The sequence below is a fragment of the Diabrotica undecimpunctata genome, chromosome 3 (assembly GCF_040954645.1).
Source record: "Diabrotica undecimpunctata isolate CICGRU chromosome 3, icDiaUnde3, whole genome shotgun sequence".
NCBI lineage: Eukaryota > Metazoa > Arthropoda > Insecta > Coleoptera > Chrysomelidae > Diabrotica > Diabrotica undecimpunctata.
This window is the reverse complement of record NC_092805.1, coordinates 56,213,397-56,235,430: the sequence shown is the minus strand read 5'-3', so window position 1 is coordinate 56,235,430 and position 22,034 is coordinate 56,213,397. Positions and strand designations below refer to the sequence as shown.

The 22,034-nt window shown below is 31.4% G+C and overlaps 1 protein-coding gene across 5 annotated transcripts in view; it reads left to right on the top strand.

Moving 5' to 3' along the window:
- The window catches only part of Ip6k (Inositol hexakisphosphate kinase), a 136,668-nt gene that overhangs the window by 99,597 nt on the left and 15,037 nt on the right, over positions 1-22,034 (top strand). For 3 of the 5 annotated variants that reach the window (XM_072525951.1, XM_072525952.1, XM_072525953.1), the window contains exons 4-5: positions 13,843-13,963; positions 16,472-16,701. In XM_072525951.1, the coding sequence (XP_072382052.1) occupies positions 13,843-13,963; positions 16,472-16,701 (351 nt within the window). Of the gene's footprint in view, positions 1-6,505; positions 6,629-6,740; positions 6,917-13,842; positions 13,964-16,471; positions 16,702-22,034 lie in introns of those variants that run through there. The other 2 variants (XM_072525955.1, XM_072525954.1) reach the window with 2 other exon arrangements.

Genomic DNA, 22,034 nt, shown 5'->3' with positions numbered 1-22,034 from the left:
TAAGCTGTTAAATTTCCATATATTTTATATGTATTAGAGCACTGATATCAAAGTAAAGTTGAATATAAAAATAAATATGAATTCAAGTTCAAGAACTACTTTTGTACTTGCTAATCAATGTTCGTGTTTGAAGATCTTATGCAAAATATTAATCATATAGTTTTTGGTATTATATTTATTATACACCATCCAGAAATTAAAAAAAGATACAAATTTGAACAGTGAATTTAATTGATGGTGACACATCGTCGTCTAAAATTTTATCGATGTTTGGATCAATAGCTGACTTAATAATACCATTTATAATACGGGCTAAATATGGGATTTTCAAAATTGGTTTCTTTCTTATCTATTGATTTCCGAGCCCAATGAAGGTTTTCGCCTCCCCGCAGTTTTTTAGGATAAATAGTCCGTTATTAATAATACATCGTTTTACAATAAAAATGAGTTAATTGATTTTATTTTGTAAAACATGTTCGTTTTACTTATTTACCTATAGACGAAAAGTTCGGGTTCGTTCGGAAAAATATTCCCATGAGATTTTTTTGCATAACCACTTTCATGAGCTATCCCAAAAAACAACAAACAAGTCCAATATTTTGAACATTTTTCCATATACATTGATTGAAATGAAAATTACAACCAGAAATTTTGGCTTCGGGAAAATAATTTTCTAAGGCACCAATCACTGCCTGTTCAAAATCCAGTTTTATAAGAGATGGTTTCCAATTTGGTAGTTTCTCTTTCATTGATGAAAATAACATATCGTATGTCTCTTTGGTTTTGTTAGGAAGTAACGCAAATATCAATGGAATTGTATTTGTCTCCTCTGACGTACTACCAATATCGATAAGAACGGTATATATTTGACTAAATTGTTTACTGCAGCTTTTGAATGTTCCATCCATAAATACAGTGTCCTTACTGTTAACCAAAATCTCCCTAGCTTTGTTGCTGGCAAACACCAAGATTCTGTATCCCGAGGGAGTGGTCTTGTCGATAAATAAAAATTTCGTTTTGTCGCTCATTGTAATAATTTCTTCTGGAAATACTATTTCGGATGCTGCCGCTGGATCTGTGAGCAGCCCACGCGCACGTTTTCTACAATCGTTTAAACCACTTTTCACTGAAGAGAATTTTGGGCTGTCTGTCACGAAATCCAGTCCTTGACTATATAATCTGTGAAATTCATCTTGATATATTTTTGACATCGGCAAATAACTATGGTCTTCCCTAGCTCTTTTTCAAGCATTAAAGACACACTTTCGGCTTCCTTAATTATTGTGTTATTATCCATAATTATGTGGCCTTGACATTTTTCAGTTTTCTCTTTCAAACAACTCCAAAAAACCGAACTATCTTTATTTGTTTTTTTCATACGAAAACTGTACCCTTTATACAATGCACATGGTTTTCCCTTCGAAGTTTCATTATTTTGCACATCCATTTTTAAAACACTAACTCACACTGTTGTGAGATATAATAAAATTGTGTGCAGAATTGCAGATCTTTTAAATTAAACAATGTATCATTCTATAAAAGTCAAAAACTTAAAAAAACCTTTGCAAAAAAAGTCTTCTGCAAAACTTTAAAAAATAATTTAAAATATTTTATTTGCTCGTAATTTAAAGTTTATTGCTCGTGCAATTTGTTAAATATAAAATTAAAACACTACTCGTGATCCAATGAGCTAAGTATTCTTGTTCATTGTTTCTTTCTGTATACATATAAAATTTATATCACGTTCAAACGTCTTGCGATCCTCCAATTAAGATACATTTTTTCTTATTAAAATTGAATTTAATCGATCAATTTAGTAATAATAAAACTTGTAAAATTGCCCCTTGAGCTCAAAAGTTGATTTTTATGTGTAATATTAACAGTACAAAAACCTTCTAATTGTAATAAGTTTTGCAAATTAATCCTTAAATATGTTATTGTGTATTCAAAAAACATTTAGCCCAAGTAAAGTTAAAATAAGCTAAAGTCTTTATGGCATGCCGCTATTTTTGATTTTTCTTTGTCATTGTATTCTATTAGATAAATCTTGTCATATGATATATTGCACGGTCCTGCATATTTAGTCGTTTTAGACACTATGAGCCTAAAGTCTTTTTGACAATTCGCCCTCTGACCCCAATCCTTCATTATTTACTTCTTAAGCTATCCTCTTTCCAACGACCCCGCATACGTCACGGTCCAACTAACCGTTCTCGAGCTGAACGACGTCAGAGTGGAAGTGTAGGGTAATAGCTCAACCGCCCCAAACTCTACTACAATGTAAACAAATTAAGCTATCTCCACTTCTACTGGTCGTAGAAGAAAACTTTTTTTAATCTTTGTCTTGACTTCAGCTATAAGAATCCATAAAAATGTTTGCAAGAATAAGGAGCGCTGCAGCTTAATTAATTTAGCAGATTTAGGGCAGAAAAAAATTTGTTTCTCCCGAAAAAAAGAAGAGAATCCGTTTAGAATTAGATCTCTACCTTAAAAAAAAGTTCTGGTCCTACAAAATTAATCAACATTTAAGAATTTTTATAATAAATTGAACGTATCTCGAAAAGGAATTGACTGATCGGATCTTATGAAGTCTCATTCAGTTTGTAATTAAAAGAGCTACAAAATAATGCTTTTTGCATTAACTATTGGGTCAAATTTAATATACCTAATATAGCTTAAATTCAAAGCTTTTTATATGTGCTTTCGTAACATTGTACCCATTTTGCTATAAAATACTGATTTGATACAATAAAAATAATAAAAAACACCGTTTTTTGCACCTTAAAAGTGCCATAAAAAAATTATAACCAACAGTTTGGAGTTCTGTAATCAAATGGTTGGTAAAAAGTGTCAACTCAATATACGTTTTGCCGTTTCAACTTCCTGATCGATAAATAAATCAGGAAAACGGCTTTAACTATGTCTAAACGGTTTATTTAACTGTCTTTTATCAATAAGTCTACGATTCTTGGAAATAGTACATCGAGTCACTATAAAAATAAACAATTTTAAAAATTGTTTAAAAATCTAAAAATCTACATCCAGCTTTTAAAAATGAGAGTAAATTAAAAAAATAACATTTCTATAGCGTTTTAAATAAATAGTAAATTGTCTGAAAACTCATTTTTATTACATTAAACTGTGGGTGCATTGAACCTAATGTTCGAACTCTGCAAGAAATATTAGTTTATTCTGTCGGGCGGTCTATGTGGCCATACCATTTAAACAATAATAGTGGTGGAACTTATGAAATATGTACACTACATACGATTACAAAATGTTTACCAAATCACAAATGTATTAGATATATATTATGAGTAGCATTTTGGAGAACGGCTTAATATTATATTAGTATTATTTCACAACTGAAATCGAAATATTTGCATTGTTTTCAATGTCACTACACCAATCTAGACTCATTTTGACCTTATAAATGACCTTAACCTTGGTTTTTAACTTACGATTTATTGCAATGCTCATCACAGCATGCATTTCAATATTTGGGATAGTCCTTTTAATTTCCACCAAAATTGACTTAAAACATAATGTGCCAAATTACACTTTCTTAAAATATAATGAAGTATTGACTTTTTCATAAGGAAACATGACGAATCAAATATACACAAGAAAGTTTACAACAAAAGACACCTTACTTCATAAAAAACTTAAAAAAAGGGAAAATAATTCTCGACTTAACGACAAAAAAAAAAGCAAGAATGAGCTAAATTCATAAAAGAAATCTTTTATCCTTAATACGAGGATAGCACTTAATTAATATCATAAATACTCAATACTGGTCCTAACATTTTAAAAGCGAAAGTAGAAAAAACCACAAAACAAAGTAAAAATGCTACAGACTGTCTCAAACTTCTAAATGACGAGAATATCTTAAAGCTAATACAGTAGACTCCCTCTATAACGAGAACTGAAATGGCAGACTAATTACCTCGTTATAAGCGGATCTCGTTATATCCAACAACAATAATACTGTGCATACATATGAATATGTAGTTTTCTAAAACATTAACTTTCTATAGTGAAACCATTCGGAGCAATATAAGATGCTAATAAATATTGTTTGAATGGCGTTTTTAAAAAAAAAAGTTGTTTACTTTTATTGTCAATGAAATACATTAAAACAAAAAAGAGTTGTTTACTTTTATTGTCAATGATATACGTTAAAACAAAAAATCTGTATTCTGTAAATCTGCATAAAGCATATTTTCAAGAATAACATAAACTACTGCGTCTGCAATTGGAAGAATTCTGTCATTTTTAACTGCTTTAAATTGTCCAGTATTCTATCTATCATTTTTTCTAAAGATGTGAAACAGTTTTATGCTTCTTCATTTGCGTTTTTTCTTTGGATAAAGTTTCTGACAACCTTTAAAACACTTTCCACATCTTGTCTATTAGGACCTATATTATTAGGTGTGAATGGTCAATCCCCTACAATGACACTTGTGAATCATAAATTGTATATTTCCGACTAAGAATCATAAATTGTAAGAAGTTTATTGCGGACGGTACTTAAAAAGGGTATTTATTTATAGCTACGGTCGGGCGAAAACGTAAAAAAACACGTTTTTAAATCTTATTTTCTCTCGTTATAATCAAATTTACCTCGCTATAGAGGGTTATAGTTCAATAGAAATTTCACGTTTCATCTAATGTACCTAAGTATCTAATGTAATCTAATGTCGTTATAAGCGAAAACTCGTAATAACCGTGTTCATTATAGAGGGAGTATACTGTATCTATAACTACTGTTACGAAACTGGAATAATTCCACAAATATACATGGGTCGTATTTATCCCACTTCCAAAGAAACCTAATGCACCATCATGCAAAGACTTTAGACAGACTAATTAGTCTCATGAGTCACAATGCTTCTCAACCCTCTTCTCAAGAGAATTATCAATAGAATTAAACATAACTATGAAAAAACAATGGGAAACAAATAATTCAGAGAAGGATTAGGAACAAGGACTGCTTTTTTCTCAATGTTAAAATTACTCCAAAAATCATGGTAAGTGCAAAAAGAAATTTACGTCTATTTTACAGATTTTGAAAAGGCATTTTATAGAGATTTAAGGCTTGGAAAAAAATACTCTATTCTGGTAGATGAGAATGTTACTGACAAAATTTTCATTCTTTCATTCAAAAATGAGTCATAAGGTTGTGTGTTGTCCCCAGCTTTATTTAACGTATACTCGGAAATAATATTTAACGAAGCCTTAGAAGAACAATGTGGAGTTCCAGTTCAAAGTTGCTTGTGGTTAGTAAACAAGGTGTTGGCCCTATGCAACTGATTGTCAACAATGAACCCATTACAAAAGTTCATCATCATCAGTGGCATTACAGCTCGTTATGAGCCAAAGCCTTCTTCAGAACAATCTTCCATTCGCCCCTGTCTCTGGCAACTCTTCTCCATGCTTTAACACCGGTCCTCCTCGGTCGAAAATTTTTCTGATCGTTGCATCTTCATCTCGCCTAATTACATATCCTATTCATCGAAGGCGTGCTAATTTAATACATTTTACAACGTCAGGTTCCCCAAAATTTCTATATAACTCAAAGTTGTAGCGCCTACGCCACAAAACCTGTTCTTGGATTCCTCCATATAGTTTCCTTAGAATTTTTCTCTCGAAACCTTTAAGCAATTCTTGGTCGTTCTGTGTAAGTGACCACGTTTCAGACCCGTATGTTAACACTGGCCTTATTAGTGTTTTATATATGGTAACTTTAATTTTTTTGGGTAGTTTTGGGGCCATATGTTTCCTCAAGCCATAATAGCACTTATTGGCAAGCACTAGTCTTCTTTTAATTTCTTCGCTGACATTGTTGTCCTGGGTCAGCAGCGAGCCCAGGTAGACGAAGGTGTCCACACCTTCCAGTTCCAGATCATCAATTAATAGTCTAGGTATCTGGTTGCCTGATCTAGTACAATACATATACTTTCATTACAAAAGTTAACTATGTTAAATACTTAGAATGCTGGATAAACCGCACACTAAATCCTGATGAAATGTGAAACCTGGATCATGAAAGTTAATATGATGAACAATTTAGAAGCTTTCGAGTGGGGTCGTACCGTAGAATGGTCAAAATATCATTGGTTCAACGCATTTCAAACAGGAGTATTAAACGGATAGTTCAAGACGAAGGTGACTTCTAACTTAAAAAGAAAGAAGAAACTTCTTGAAGAAGAAAAAGCTTAAAGAGTTAAAACTTAAAACGTCAACAACAAATACTTGCAGATAATGACGTATATACTCGGACATTCAATGTATCATTAAATAACTTTTGTGTGTTAAATAAGCCTCTTTAATTCAGTAAAGTAAACCGCATTTTCTTTATTCACAGTATTAAATAACAACCTAACTGAACGGGTCTTTTTTTATTCAATAGAATTAAAAACTTTGTTCAAATCTTTATAGATATGATAATTTGAAACGGGTAGTAAATATGTTTATTGGGATAAAAAACTATATCGTTAATAAATGGTCTAACGTAGAATATTTTTACTGACAATTATTTATTTAGCAAGGCATTTAGTATATGAATTGGTTTTCTCCGGTTCCTGTATTCTTTTTGGGTTGAAACATTTCCTGGAGCGACTTTGAGGTAAAACTCTCTCTCTCTCTCTCTCTCTCTCTCTCTCTCTCTCTATTCAACAATATACTTAACTCGTCGGTTGTACGCATAGTAACTTTCTTTCCAATATTATTATTATTGTCAAAAGGATATTACGACGATGTGTCCCATCTGACGAATGTACCATGTTGACCACAATATTTTTTCTCTATTCACTCGTAACTTTCTATGTAATATCTTTAATGCAAACAAACATTTTCTTAGGCTCTTAAAATTTCAAACCTGATGGATATAATTCAATGAGCCTAAAACAAGATGGTAAGTACTACTGGTTCTTTTTTTATGAATATTGAATATAAAAGTAACAGCTTATTACTTTTATAGTGAATAAAGTCAAAGATTTAATTTTAACACTGTTTAATTATATTCATAATCACATAACATAATTTCAACAGTAATTATAAAAGTCAAAACTTTCTGATATCGTCACTGTGCTTACAAAAACCAACAAACAAAAATTGTACAAAAAGTACCGTAATGTGCTCATGATTACATAGTATCTTGATATATCCATATTTGAATGAGTGTGGCAAACATAATATCCATAATATCCATGTTTTAATGAGTTTTGAAAATTTGTTTTTAACTGAATATAGTTTGCGAAAAAACTACAATTGTAATTAGAATTACATTTTTTTTGTTTTGACGTTGTTCTTGCTTCAGCAAAGTACAAAGCCAATAACATTTTCCAGGTTACTTTACAGGTCACAATATTTTACAGTGTGAAATATACCACACCACAATATACCCAATATACAATATTCAGTTTGAAACATTATACAAGGTAATAAAAACATGTTAACATATTTTTTTATGTTCTTAACTATTTCAAATAATTAGTATAGGATGTTTTTTTCAGTCTGTCCAACTTCATGAACACTATTAATTTTTGAACTAAATTGAATTTATCCAAAAGATGTTTGGTTTTGCAGGCTCAGCGATGGTATGCAAATTTGGATATTTAGACCTGCATTATTTCCGGATTCCAATTTTAATTGTTTCATTGATTTTTTAGTGGAATAAACAAATGACAATACCGATATCTGAATGCAAATATATACATACTTCCATTTGCACGTTTTATTCCTTCGGCTAAAAGACCCGCTTTCCATTGATTCGTATTTGTTGACTTCCGTGTGTAAAAGTAGGCGAACTCATTCATGAGTAATGTGTAGAATAAGTGAAAATATTTCCAGACGTTTATATATGTTTCTTTTTTCAAATTAATAAATAACATTTTATGTAATAAAAACGCTGCATGCCTTCTTTAAATTAGGTAAAATTACGTCGAGGCTATAAATTAATAGGATCCCTTTACTTTATGTTGATAACATAGGCGTTCGCCAAAAATTTGCAGTAGGGTAATAGATAAAGGAGTTTTCTTTGACCACTACCGGGGGCTATTTCACGACCGGGAATAAAATTAATTATTATCAAAGAAAATTCTATTTTGACATATTAAGTTAATTGCTTCATTTGAGAATGTTCTCTGCACATTTACTATTTTTTAAATTCCTATATGTTCTTGGTTTTTTTATGTATGAGAGTTTTCATTTAATTATTAAGAACTATATAGGTTTTTAATAAAATAGTGCCGTTTTCTATCTGTCACTCCGTTTGTTTGTCTGTATGCGATATCTCTTAAAAGTCTTGGGAATTTTATGAGTTTTGAAATTGATTACATTCAAGAATTCTGTCAGATTCTTCAATACTCCCTGTGTTGTATCGGTTTATTTTCTAGTCTTTTCTGTTGCTACCTTAGTCAAAACTTGGTATGGTTCCTCCATTATTTAAGCTACTGTTTGGATTGCTTTAATGGATAATGCATAACAAATAACTAGTTTATGATTTTTTGTAAAAATATGTAGATATTTGTCAACAAGTTTACAGAAGTATATAGGAAAACAATTGAGTATGACCACCAGGTATAAAGGTTGAAGCAGAATAGAATACAATAGTTTTGAGGGTTACTAATCCCTAAATAAAGTTGCCAGTGTCGGAGTGATGGAGATTAACAGGTACTAATGAATTTGCAAGAAATGTAAGATGTTTATTTTATTGGTTATATATAAAATAATTTGTGGCTGTAACAGGGGCCGATTTGTAAAAAAATGAATATTATTTTAATCAAATTCTATTTCAGATTCACTGCTTTCTTTAGAATCTAAGGAATCTTCAACTCCAATGTTAATTATTACCGGTTCCAGCATTGCATCAGTCATATTATCCAAATTCCACATTTTATTTTCTTCCTTGTGAGCATGACTAACAGCATTATTCCAATTTTCTGGAGTTACTTTTGATAAGGAATGTTCTAATAATTGTTGTAAGTCTTCTAATTTAAAAGTTTTGTTGTTGCGCCCGACTTCGCCCTTCACTTGAGACCATATATTCTCTAACGGATTCAGATCACAGTGGTTGGGGGTAAACGTGAAATAATTACATCACGGTTTAATGCCATTTCATCAATTATATATTTTTTATAAGCTGCTTTATGTTGCCTTACAATAGGTAATAATTCCTTTTTTGTCGAATTCTCCTTGCGTGTTTATCCAACCATTCGATTACCTCTCCTTTTTTCCATGCCGTTGTTGGCAATTTTTCTGCTAGTCTTGAATGGTAACTAGCATTATCCATGACTATGACAGAATTTTTTGGAATTAAATCCAACATTTGCTCAAAATATTCTTCAAAAATGTCAGCAGTCATTTCCTCGTGGTAATCTTTGGTTGATTTTGAGGCAAAACTTAATAATCCACCATTGACAAAACCGTATTCGTTTCCAATATGGGTTATTATGAGTCTGCGTCCTTTTCCAACGGGAATATTGTTTATTCCAGTGGATACACCTTCGATGAATGCCTGACGGGAACTTTTCACATTTGTATCAACCCATAGATATGGTACAGTATGACCTTCATTTAGCCAAGTCTCGTCCAAATAAAAAATTGTTTTCCCTTCTTCTCGGTACTTTTTAACAGTTCTTAGATAATCTCGTCTCCAACATACAATGTAATATTTTTCAATTAAAACGGATTTTCTTCTATTCTTTTGCCAACGAAATCCCATCTCTCTCAATAGTCCCCATAATTTCTTGTTGCTTATGATTGGTAACTCTTCGTTTTCTCTAATTAATGTTTGGATTTTGTCCAATGTTGGAAATTCCTTGTTAAAAAAAATGAGTGGACGCTGCGTCTTATGTTTTTATGTATTTCTTCAAATTTCAAGGGTTTACTCCCTCCACTCTTCTTGGGAGATGAAACAGTTCCTCCTTTTCTTTCTTTTAGGAATCTATAAATTGTTGCTTCTCCAACCCCTGTCATATTTGAACACATGTTAACGATTTCACGAACATTACTTAAAGGGCGTTGATGTACAAGTGCATCGTGTACATTTAATATTATATTTTTCTCTCTTAGACTGAAGGCACCTTTAAAACTACACTTAACCGGGATAAAACCTGTTGTCGACGTCATTTTTAAATGCAAATAACAAAATATCGACACCAAAAACGTAGGTAGGTAAGACATGAACAATGTACATCTACAAACTAAATGGAAGATGTAAACAATTTCTAATTTATATTATTGGCATAAGCTGTAATGTGGCATAAAAACTACTTAAACTATCATTAGTGAAGCCTTATCCGTAATTCCAGGTAATCGTTCAAAGAAGGTATTCTTTTTGTGTCAGGCGATAACTTGTATAGAAAACAATAATCGCCTTTAAATTACTGTTTACATTAATTTATTTCGTGAAACATTGAATTCTCTCGTTAATCACCCGTGTATAATTAACAATAATCGTGTGGCATATATACCGACGTTTTTTACGCACAAAAAAGGTAAAGTGAGATTAGTGGACACTTATTTTACAGAAGATTTTTTAAAAGATAATGAATTGTTGACGGCCTCTTAAAATATTAATTTTTTTTATTTATTTCAAAACAAGTATAGGGTGACACCTATGGTTTTTTGACCTGTTGAGGATTTGCATACATAATGTGCTATCAATATGATGGAAAAGGACTATAGTCTATTTTGAAAGTTTTGATTTCTTTTTATTAATATTTATATTTTTTGCCATGCGTTTTTTTAATTTTAAAGGTCTTTCTACTTTCTACCTTTGCCATTACTACCTACCTCACTAAATACATACTAAGTTAATTCTAGGAAAGTTATTTACGTTTCAGTAAAAATTCCTAAATTACCCATTTAGCGAACGCCTATGCTATTTATTTAACCCAAAGCACCTATTATAATCACATCTGACGTCAACAGTTTGATAAATTTTATTATAGAACATTATTAACAGTATCATCGTTTTAGCGGCGTTTCCTTAATAAGAGTGACCTTGAAAATACACCAAAAAACTTTGATAATGAATATTTTATATTTTTAATAGTAGTTCAAGTATTTTGAGCCAAAGGTAGTTTTGTATTTTTAAATATTTTTTTGTTGTTTATTTTGAATCCTCTGAAGATAAACACATTATTTAGATTTCCTTGAACTAAAATGTAAATTTTACTACATAAATATGTATTTATTAGCAATTTATTGCTGTTAAAAGACATAAAATAACTACAAAACAACCGTACGTTTTTTGGCGAAAGTGATTTCAATTTTGCGAATATTTCGGAGGAAATTCAGATTAAATTACGACTAAATTTTGACAGAATTTTTAGCACAAATGCACTCGGAGCCAGCAACGAGCTTTTTGTGCCTTTTAAAAAAAGTGTCACGATCAAAGAAAATACGTTTTATAGATTTTCAAAATGCATGTGAGAAAGTTTAACAGAAAATAATAAACATTGAGTAATAATAAAAGTAATTAATTACCAACGAAGTATCTATAAAAGAGTCTTAACTTAGACTAGTAGGTTTTATTCTATCTTGAAAATAGAAAAAGCATTTAATCAGAAATATTGGAATAAAAGCAAATGCGAATAAAAAAGCGAATTACTTAATGTAATTAGACATGCCGATTAAACGGTAATTTTATCAAAAAATTGAAGACCTCCAAATTCTGTTAAAGTAGACGAGCAGATGGGTATCAAAATAAACAAAAGTGAAATAAAATATATAGTCTTCAGCCATAACCTATATCCAGGTATGAAACTCGAGTTAACCTTTGAGAGGACGCGCCTTAATACTGCTCTACTGGGCGCGTGCTAACTATCGGTCCGCATTTTGGCCTTAAATTACAGAATATTTGCTAAGTTTTAAATATTTACGTTAGTGCGACTAACTTTCTTAAAAAATGACATAATGTTAAATTATTTTAGATGCAGATGTTATTATGCATTGTTGCTGTTTTTTTATTAAGTTTATTATTTCGTATTTTTCATTTTTTGGCCCAGTTTCTTTATTAATACGTAAAATTCTGGCTCTAATTTTACTTTCCACTAGTTAGTAGTCCGAGTCTACAGCATTGGCCCTTCGTGTGCTACGTACGTTTATTACATCTGATTGGTGCCCAGAGTCAATAATAACATAATTTATCATGTTCACTGTTCACTTCATATTATAAGAAGTTACTAGATTTATTAACCGAATGCCATTATCATTGGATATTTCATGAAGACTTTGATTTCCTATGGTTGGTAGGAATCGTTGCTCTTTTCCGATTTTTGCGTTGTCACCATAAATAATTTTTAAATCATTCTTGGGGCATTCATGGTATTCAGTTAATTATTCTTCATAAAACTGTTTCTTGATATCGTTAAAGCAGCTATAATTTAAAAAAAAATTCCTTTTAGTCTCAGAATACTTATTCTGGAGTTTATTGCACAAAAGTCTTTTATAAGGCTTTTAATTTTTTTATTTAGTATGATGTAATTTTTCTATAGTGACAGTCCCGGTCCATCTAGTTTCTTGCAGAGGTGTTGTATCCAATTTATAATTTCATCCAGTTTTTTAATTCATTGGGCAGATTTTGTAGGGCAAGTTGGTCTGTATAGAGATCGGACGTTCCATGTCGCATCATGTACCTTTTTCGCGCGTAGTCGTCGTGGTTTGATCCGGTTTCTCTTCTTTGAACACTCGTAACAGCTGGTTTTTATAGGAGAGGGTTGTTAGCCCTCAGTCCAACCCTTAGCGTGAATGACCGGCATTTTCTGTCAGGGTCTATTCCCTTAGCCGATTTTCTCCAGTTTTAAGTCGCCGGAACTCGCCTTGCGCCCTCTACATTAGCTACATGACGCACACCGCTTGTACTCCACGAATTTTAAGAGGTCACGACGTAGACGTGAAACTGAGTTTGCTTGTTGGCTGGTGAAAGCTGTGGCTATCTCTCAGAGTTTTCCTGTAACTGGAGTTTTCCTGTAACCAGAGTTTCCTGGTTATCGGCATTCCTTGTTACCTCTGAGACCTAACAATCCATTCGACCTCCAAATGGGTTCGATCAGAACCCTAAAGCTTTATTGGACCTCATACATGAAGTGAATAACACACACAGTGAAGAAGTGTTGTGGGGACATACTCAACAAAAATAGATTACGGGGAAATGGATATCGAATATTGTAATTAATTTGCAAAGGAAGGTACAACGTTGAACAGTTGCAAAAAGAAAAAATTAATTGGTTGATAAACAGATTATTGTATCAAAATACAAAACCCATCTTCATCATCATCGATAGAAGCTCGTCATCGCATTTATACATACAGTTCAACACCAAAAGTTCGGAATTTTTATTATTGAATTTAGTAAATTCCCTCACCATACTGTTTATTTTATCGATAGTTATATTTTAACTGTATTACAAAATAATCAAATAATTAATATTTACAATTATTCATTTGTTAAAAATATTAACAATTTTGGAAGACATGATCCATATTTGTACCTTATTTGTGAAGGATTACGAAGCAACAAAACCAGCCTATTTTGTTATAAGTAAATTGCGTTCTAAATATTTACAGCCTCGACTAGAGTAAATATACAAAGACTAGTTGGTTTGTAAGTGTAAATTTTTTCAAAATTCTTTTTAAGCTTACCCTCTTTTATTATTACAAAAGAAACATGAGCCAATCGTTTTCACAAATCATTTTTTGTAATTTTTGTTTTGTTCATGTCTTTGAGTAATTCTCAATTAAATATAAAAAAAATAATTATGAAATAATTTTTTATTGACTGAATCCTTTGTTACCTTTACAAAATCTATATGTGTCGGCGGATTGTTTCAGGGGTAATGCAGGCCACGTTGTGTAGCGGATCGAAGATGGAAAAAAGGTACAGCCCGAGCTTCCGTGACGAACATAGTAAGCCCAAGACGGACAGGAAGAGGAAGAGAGAAGAAGTTTATAAGTAAGTTTTGAAACATTTATTATTGTAAGAAAAATCATTGTTTCACTGTCGCGTGTGAGTGATACTTTAGGAAGTACTTGACTGTTTATTTTTAGAAAAAAGGCATTGTAGAGACATGCACACGCTTTGCTAGTAGATATGTGGGTCGTATCGCAAGGTGCATTTGGTAATTTGCCTTATTTCTAAATTAAATATGCATTATTAAAAAAATATATCAAAAAAATTATATAATCACAAGACAATTATTACTCGATACACTTTTAATTATTTATTCAAAAGCCATCATGTTGGTTGCTATCTGAAATAGTATTTATTTACTTTTTGGATCGAAAAATAATACTACGAAAATAAAATATAGATTATGTTAGTCAATTAGATCACTATTTGATCCACATACATCCTCAAGCAGGGTTGCACAAGTACATGATGTAGGTCGTTCTTTAGTTTTACATGTATTACGTCAGAATAAATTTAAACCATACAAAATTAACTTATTACAAGAATTAAGTGAAGATGACTTCGATCGTAGATTAGAGTTTACTGAGGTAATGATGAATAAAATTGAAAATGATGAAAATTTCGTTAACAGAATATGTTCTTCCGATGAAGCAACCTACTGTGTGGAAGTGTAAATCGACACGATGTAATTTACTGGAGTGACGTAAATCCACACTGGATGCGTGAAAACCATACTCAAAGACCACAAAAATTAAACCTATGATCAGCCAGTAGCGGCTTTTGGGGGTAGGCAGGATAGGCCGGGCCTACCCAATAATTTTAAGAGCTTTAAAATTGAAAAAAATATATTTTCAAAAATTATGTTAATGCATGTAAATAACTTTTAAATTTACTAAATCACTTAATACATTAGCGTCCGTTAAAACAACTATGTTATTATATTACCACAGAAAGCATCGAATCGTATTCAGGCATTTTAAATATCATTAATAGGCCCTATCGGAACTGGCCGACCCAGCTCACATAAGATCCCCGTACAAAAAGCGTTTGAAGTTCAGCAGCTTGCCGGACAACGATTTATATCGTCGTGTTTATGCTTGCTGTGTTGGCACCAGACGATCGGGCCTATGCCGATCATCGTTGTCACTTGTAAGGTAATTATCGAATTGTAATATAAATTTCTCTTTAAAATATTGTTCTTAAAATTTTCTTTTAACTATTAAACAAACAACATAATTGCAAACAAGTGCACGGTTGTCCAAATAAATTTAAAAAAAATCGTAAAATTCGAAAAAAAAGATTCCCACTCTCACAAAAAAATATGTATTACACACACGGGCGGCTACATAATTTTTTTAGGGAGGTCATGGATCTTGAGGGTGATTACTTTTCTCAGATGCAAGCTCACTTTTAGTCTTACCACCAATAGGATAAGTGGGTTTTCAAATATTTTTAGGGGGGGGTCATGATCCCGTGACCCCTCCCTCTGGATCCGCCACTGATTACACATACCTGTTTGTAATTTGCTGGCTTGGCCTATCCAAAAATTTACCACACCAGCCGCCACTGTGATCAGCTATAGTAGGTACTCAGTTAATTGGGACACGTATATATATATATATATATATTTATATATATATATATATATATTTATATATATATATATATATATATATATATATATTTATATATATATATATATATATATATATATATATATATATATATATATTAAAAATGGTGTGACAATTATTGTTTGATGACCCTTTAAAAAACGGTTATCTTGCCAAAACACTTATTATCTTTAAATGTGTGAATGAGGTTTTTTTGTTCTATATACCTGAGATTATTTACGCAACATTTTGTTGATGTTTTAAAAGCTCCAGATAACGGTCAAGTTTAAACGGAACGATTGCAATCTATCAATAAAGAACTCTCACGAAAACTCTTGATCATCTTGCAAATAAGGTTATTTGTCTTGTTAAATGCCAATATGCTCAACCTTTTATCTATTTTTAGAGGTTTTCTAAATATAACAGATATATTTATAAGGAATCTATCTTAAAAAATAAAACGCAGTCATTAAACTTTTGCGTATTTGTGTTCGAAACTTATTTATTTTGAAAACAAAGCTCTGTATTTACAAATAGTTCATTAAACTTCAATTCAAATGCATTAGCTGCTGAATTGCTTTTTTCAACAAATAAATTACTTAAAAAATAAACCTTTTACGTTTTTTTTTTTAATTATCTGATCAGGTTAATCTATTTTTCAACGAAATCACAATATTAATTATTTTTTACCTACCAGTATCTAGCATTACTGCATACAATAAGATATTTTAAAGACAAACTCGAAAAAAAGTCGACAACAGAGCAAAAATTGGGGATTTTAGAGTAGTACCGCTCAACTTTGAAACGTAATAATAAGTGATTGTAACGAATAATGAAAAGAGACAAAAAAGAGACCGTTTTGTCTTTTTGTTTAAATCGTACTTAATCAAAGGCGTTTGTTTAAATGTATTTTCTTATTATTTAATTAATTTTGCAGGATGAGAGTCCATCACACCGGAAACCCAAAGGACGTGCTCAAAAGTATCTCACAAGCAGACAATACCAACAAGCAATATTTCCTTATGCTCGAAAATATCACTTCACAATATTCTCATCCGTGTATATTGGACTTGAAAATGGGCACAAGACAACATGGAGACGACGCGTCAGCAGACAAGAGAAGAACACAGATGGCGAAATGCGCTGCTAGTACTTCGGCTACTTTGGGTAAGTATCGGTTTCTTTCTTGACATATCTGTTAACAGAAAAATCTTCTTACATGTTTCATCTTAAAAGTATGATAAATACAGTATTGTGAATAATATACGATCGGTTCAAGATGGGACTATAAATAACATCACGTAAGCTTGCTTTTTATTTCATGAAATCGGATAATCTTATAGATCAGAAACACGAGAGAAATAAAAGAAGACTGAAAAATTATGGCGAAGCCTATGGCGACGTACTAACCAGAGATGTAGGACAAAATTACACGAAATCAAAGATGTTTGGAATCCATGCAAACAGAACTTTATGACGAAGCTATGATCTAACCAGATTGACTAGGATATATGCAGTAATGACCAAATCAAGACAAGATATCAAGTATATCCATAAGTAGAATGTACAAAATAACGTCTGGAGATAAAATGGATATGTTAATAATGCGAGTATGTAGTATCGACTACTAGAAAAAGAACCGTGCCGCTCTGAGACTGTGAGTATAAATTCGTCTGCATTCAACACAGGCCAGACCGGATGGGGAAGTTCTCATCGGAGATGAGATAGAGCACAACCGATAGATATATGGGTGATTCTCAAAAATTTTTTTGGGTCATTTTTAACATAAAAATCAGAAAATCTAAAATTCGTTTATCAAAAGATTCTAAAAGAATGCATACATAGTCAAAAAAAAAAAACTAGAAACAAACACATTTACCTTATATGGTCGCCCTACATTCCTTTTAGTATGACCTTATTATTTCCCAAAAGAAAGGAGGATTATGAGAGGGTAATAAATAATTGCTACTAATTAGCAATTTTTATTTCTTATGGTGAAAAGTTCAGCCAAGTAAAAGTTAATATAGAAATACTAACTTATTAACAAAAGAGACATAAACCAAACAATGCTAATATCAAAATAAAAAATGCAAAGTAAAACAAATCAGGTTTTAAACAGATATTTCTAGAATTATAGTAAAGTAGAAGTATGGATTCCATTTTAAATTAAATGATACTCAAATTAAATAGTAAAAATAAACAAAAGTTATGACATTACCTTAATTATTAACATATCATGCTATGTAGGTATGATAACTACATATAGTAAAACATACCTACAAAAATATAGATGAACAAAAAGTATAGTAATTATCCTTTGATTACTAGAGTACTTAACATACAAAATTTTGAGTTTTCCATAAAAAACAAAGTTTATTCTGAAATACATAAAGATTGGGGAACATATCCTATACAAAAAAACGAAGCACTGCACTGCACTAAATACAAATGGAACTGAAATTAAAAATTAAACCAGGTATATTTCCTTCCTTCGCCATTAGAAAATATTCAGCATTGTGTTTCCAACTGTTTTGACAGGTATTACATTAAGTTAAATAAATTTACAAATACTTCTGCTCATTTTCATCTTTAAACACTTAACTTGATTTCTGCTCAGCTGCTAAATTGCATCATGTTAAATGGGACTATTTAACTGGCTACTGAAATGCTTGTATTACGTAACTCCGATATTATTTTTTTCATTTTTTTACCCGCAAAGTACTGAATTGCGGTGATTTATGAATCTTCCCTTTTTGGGTTCGGACTCCCAACAGTCGACCTGTTCTCTTGGCCGACCAAAGGAAAGAAACGCGATGTTAAAATTTATTCTTCCACGAGAATGAAATGGAAAATATTTAGCTGGATTTTTATTTATTCCACGCGTAAGTCAACGGTCTAAGAATTAGCATTTATTTTAAACTCTCTATACGCGAAACAGAGACAAAATGAATTAAAAAGTGATACAGTTAATATTTCATCTCGTTAACAGCACTTGGCTAATTACATACTCCAAAGTTGTTTATTCTAATAATTTTAGAACGTAAAAAGATATGAACCATTTTCGGTTCTTATGATTTACAGGGTGAACAGAAAATGCTACAATCTATGGAAAACAAAAATATCGGTAAGTGGTCTACTGGGCAAAAATGTTTAGGAAACACTGCTTTAACTGCTCGAGTCTATAAAATATTGCTAGAATAGAGCTTTGCTCCCACAAACAAGCCTTGATTTAAGTTTGGTGGTCTATCAATAACTTGCAACAAATTTTGTCTTTGTTATTAAACTCATAAAAATCTAATGAATCATCTTTGATTAAATTATTGACAAATGTTCCTCAAGATCTTAGGCGTAGTATGTACGGCGTAGTGTGTACTGCCAAAAAAAAAACAATCAGATAAGAAGAATAATCACTAGGATATCGAAATCTGACAAAGCTTAGGTTTATGCACGGATGTTTCGTATACACACATGATTATTTTATAATTTGTGTAAATCTGAATTATGTTTTTAGTAAAAAAACAGATATACCAAGTTACCTTAATATACATAATTATAGAAACATTTTCCATTTGCCAGTTTTTGTTTCAATAACTAAGTCTATAAATATTTTGACAAAGTTTCTTTGTTTATTATTATTAATAACTTATATCTAGACACACCATTATTCTTAAATATCTATATTTATAACAAAAAAGATTCTCTTATCAACAAGAACTGTTTTGTAACACCATTTTTTCTTAACATAATAATGGTAGTAACAGAAACGTAGGTCATATCTAAGGTGAAGTCTTGTATGGTTTTTGGTAGCAAATAATACAGAATGCTTGTTCTGTTGTTAAAAGTATTTTTCCATTCGAATGACGCAATAATACGACACAATACATATGTAAATAACGATAATTAAAAAAATAATGCAGTCAAACATAACAACTATTGTGAGAAAAGTAAAAAATATGCCCTAATCGAATTTAAATACGTAGTTGATAGAATAGTTAGCTAATTAAAACATAAACGTTATTGCATACACTGAGAGTTTAGAAAAAAAGTAAGCTCATAAGAACTTATATTGCGAATTGATACAAACCAAAGGAAGTTGGCGATGAGTTTAACAGTTTCTTTCAATATTTTTTGGTATTTTTTTTCCTTTCAGTTGCGAGAGTTTAACTTTTTTTATCACCTCCATCACGTCTCTCCATGCATTACTATATTTTTTTCTTCTCGGGTTTCTCCCAAATTTGGTTATTAAAATCTGTGTCCGTATTTTAATAACTGTCATTCTTGTCATATGTCTCCGCCATCCTAGTCGATGGGCCTTTATTATCCCGGTTACACTATTTTATGTGTATAGTGTATTGCTCTTTAAATTCTTGGTTTGTTCTTCGTAAAAAATTGTTTTCAACCTTTTTCTACAAAATATTTTTATAAATATCCTTTCTTCAAATTGAAAATGAGTACCTTTCTCTGGTATCAAGACAAAATCTCGTGAACAATTTTACAAATACCGTTCGGTTTCTCGTGGGAAAACCAAAATTGAAATACATTGAAACTTGATGACCCAAGTGGGTGGATATCAGAGTTTTCCGGTAAAATACAAAATTAATATCCGCGCAAGTGAGTGGACAAAAATAAGCACGACAGAAATGCGACTCATCTTCTTGCTTTGCCAGACTGTACAATTTTGGATTTCCGTAGATAATGGTTGGTAGATTTTGCTTACTTGGCTGTTCTAGACCTTCCTTCTTGGAGATTTGGAGCCTTCTTTGGAATGGTTAATAAGGAAAAAACAATATGTATCCTAAAGTTTTCAAACCTTGTGTTTGTTGTTATAGTAGACCATGTGTTAGAACATATGTGAGGTTTAAGTAGATGGGGTTTTATCTAAATCACTACACACTCGTAAATATTTTTAAACGTGTTTTATTCATTATAAATTAACTTAAAATTAACAGCGGTTGAAATAAAATAACAAAGTTATATGTATGTGTGGTAAGTTTGAAAGTTTTAACTCGAATGCCTGCTTTTGGTAACTGTTTCAATATAGTCCCTAAGAAAGGCGGGGGTTGTAAAAACACATATGAGCCACACTGGCGCACTCGCGTTTTCAGTTACAAAAGAAGACTCGTTCTCCTTTTGTTCGGTTGTAAGTCGGATTATATTATGTAATTTAGGCGTTTATATTAGATGTTTCAAATATTTAATCATCATGTTTCTCTTACCATTACTTCAATTACATCCTTAAATATAAATAATTAAAAATAATCAATGAATTCTGCAGTCGTTCTGTCAAACAAACCATTTATCTTTTCCTCCTTTGTTAAATAAAATTCCTATTGATTGGGTTTATGTATGTTCACTCCACTGTTTATTTCGGCATTAGCAACAACATCCCAACTTTCAGATAAATCAGTGTCACTTTGGTGATTGTCATTTATCTCTTCAACGTTTTCGTCACTTTCTGATTTTAATATTGGTCAGAATCACTGGCTACAAACTTACTACCTGATTCTTGAAGTGACTCTTCATCGCTACGCTCTCCTATTCTCAGTGCTATTTCTTCCAATTCTTTTGTAGGTAACTTTTTTTCCAATGGCTACTTTCCTTAATGTATAACTTATGCTTTTTAATGTTATTGTATTTTATTTATAAATGATACGAATCATCAAACACCTACATTTTACCTACACATTAGGTCAAAACAGCACACGGATCTGTAATAAAATACCAGGTCATAGTTTTCGATTTCAAGCACAGATGTCTTCCCTAATTTCATTAATAAATTATCATCAATAAATTATTATTGTACACCCAATTCGGTGAACACAAGCAAACATTTAATTTTTTGTCATTATTTTGAGTTTATGGAAAAAACGCCTGGTACATAACCTGTTAATCATCCACTTCCCTATTGTTTCTGAATCCACTTTGATAGTATGTATCTCATTCATGTTCTCTATCTATATTTTGTTTTTTAAACATGGGGCATAGTTACTAGTTTTGACCACTTTTTATTGCCTTATATGCTTTTTACTCACTCATATTATTTTCTGTGTTAATATTTTTCATCTATATTTTTCATATGCGGGCCTTATTACCTTATAGTTGATTACCTGCTAGTTGTCCTTGTTAATTTTTTATGGTTTTATTGCTCTCCTTTACTAGTTTCGGTTTTGGTTATGCTTCTTCTCTTACTATTGTATGTTATTGGATTTCCTTAGATATACTGGGTTCGCTGATTCCAGCCCAACTATCTAGTACATTAAGTAATCATTTTTTTTAAGTTGGTTAAATTTTGACTGACTGGAAGTAGCTGGCAATGACTATATAACCAAGCACGCGTGTTCGTAGCCAATATTAATTGTGACTTAAAAACAAAACATTTGGAAAGTTTTTAAAGAAAATTAATGAATATGCACTCCCATTATTCATGATTATTCTTTTTTTTTATTAAAACACACGCTGCAACAGTAAATACATTTGTGCCGTTAATAGAGAGGTAGGAA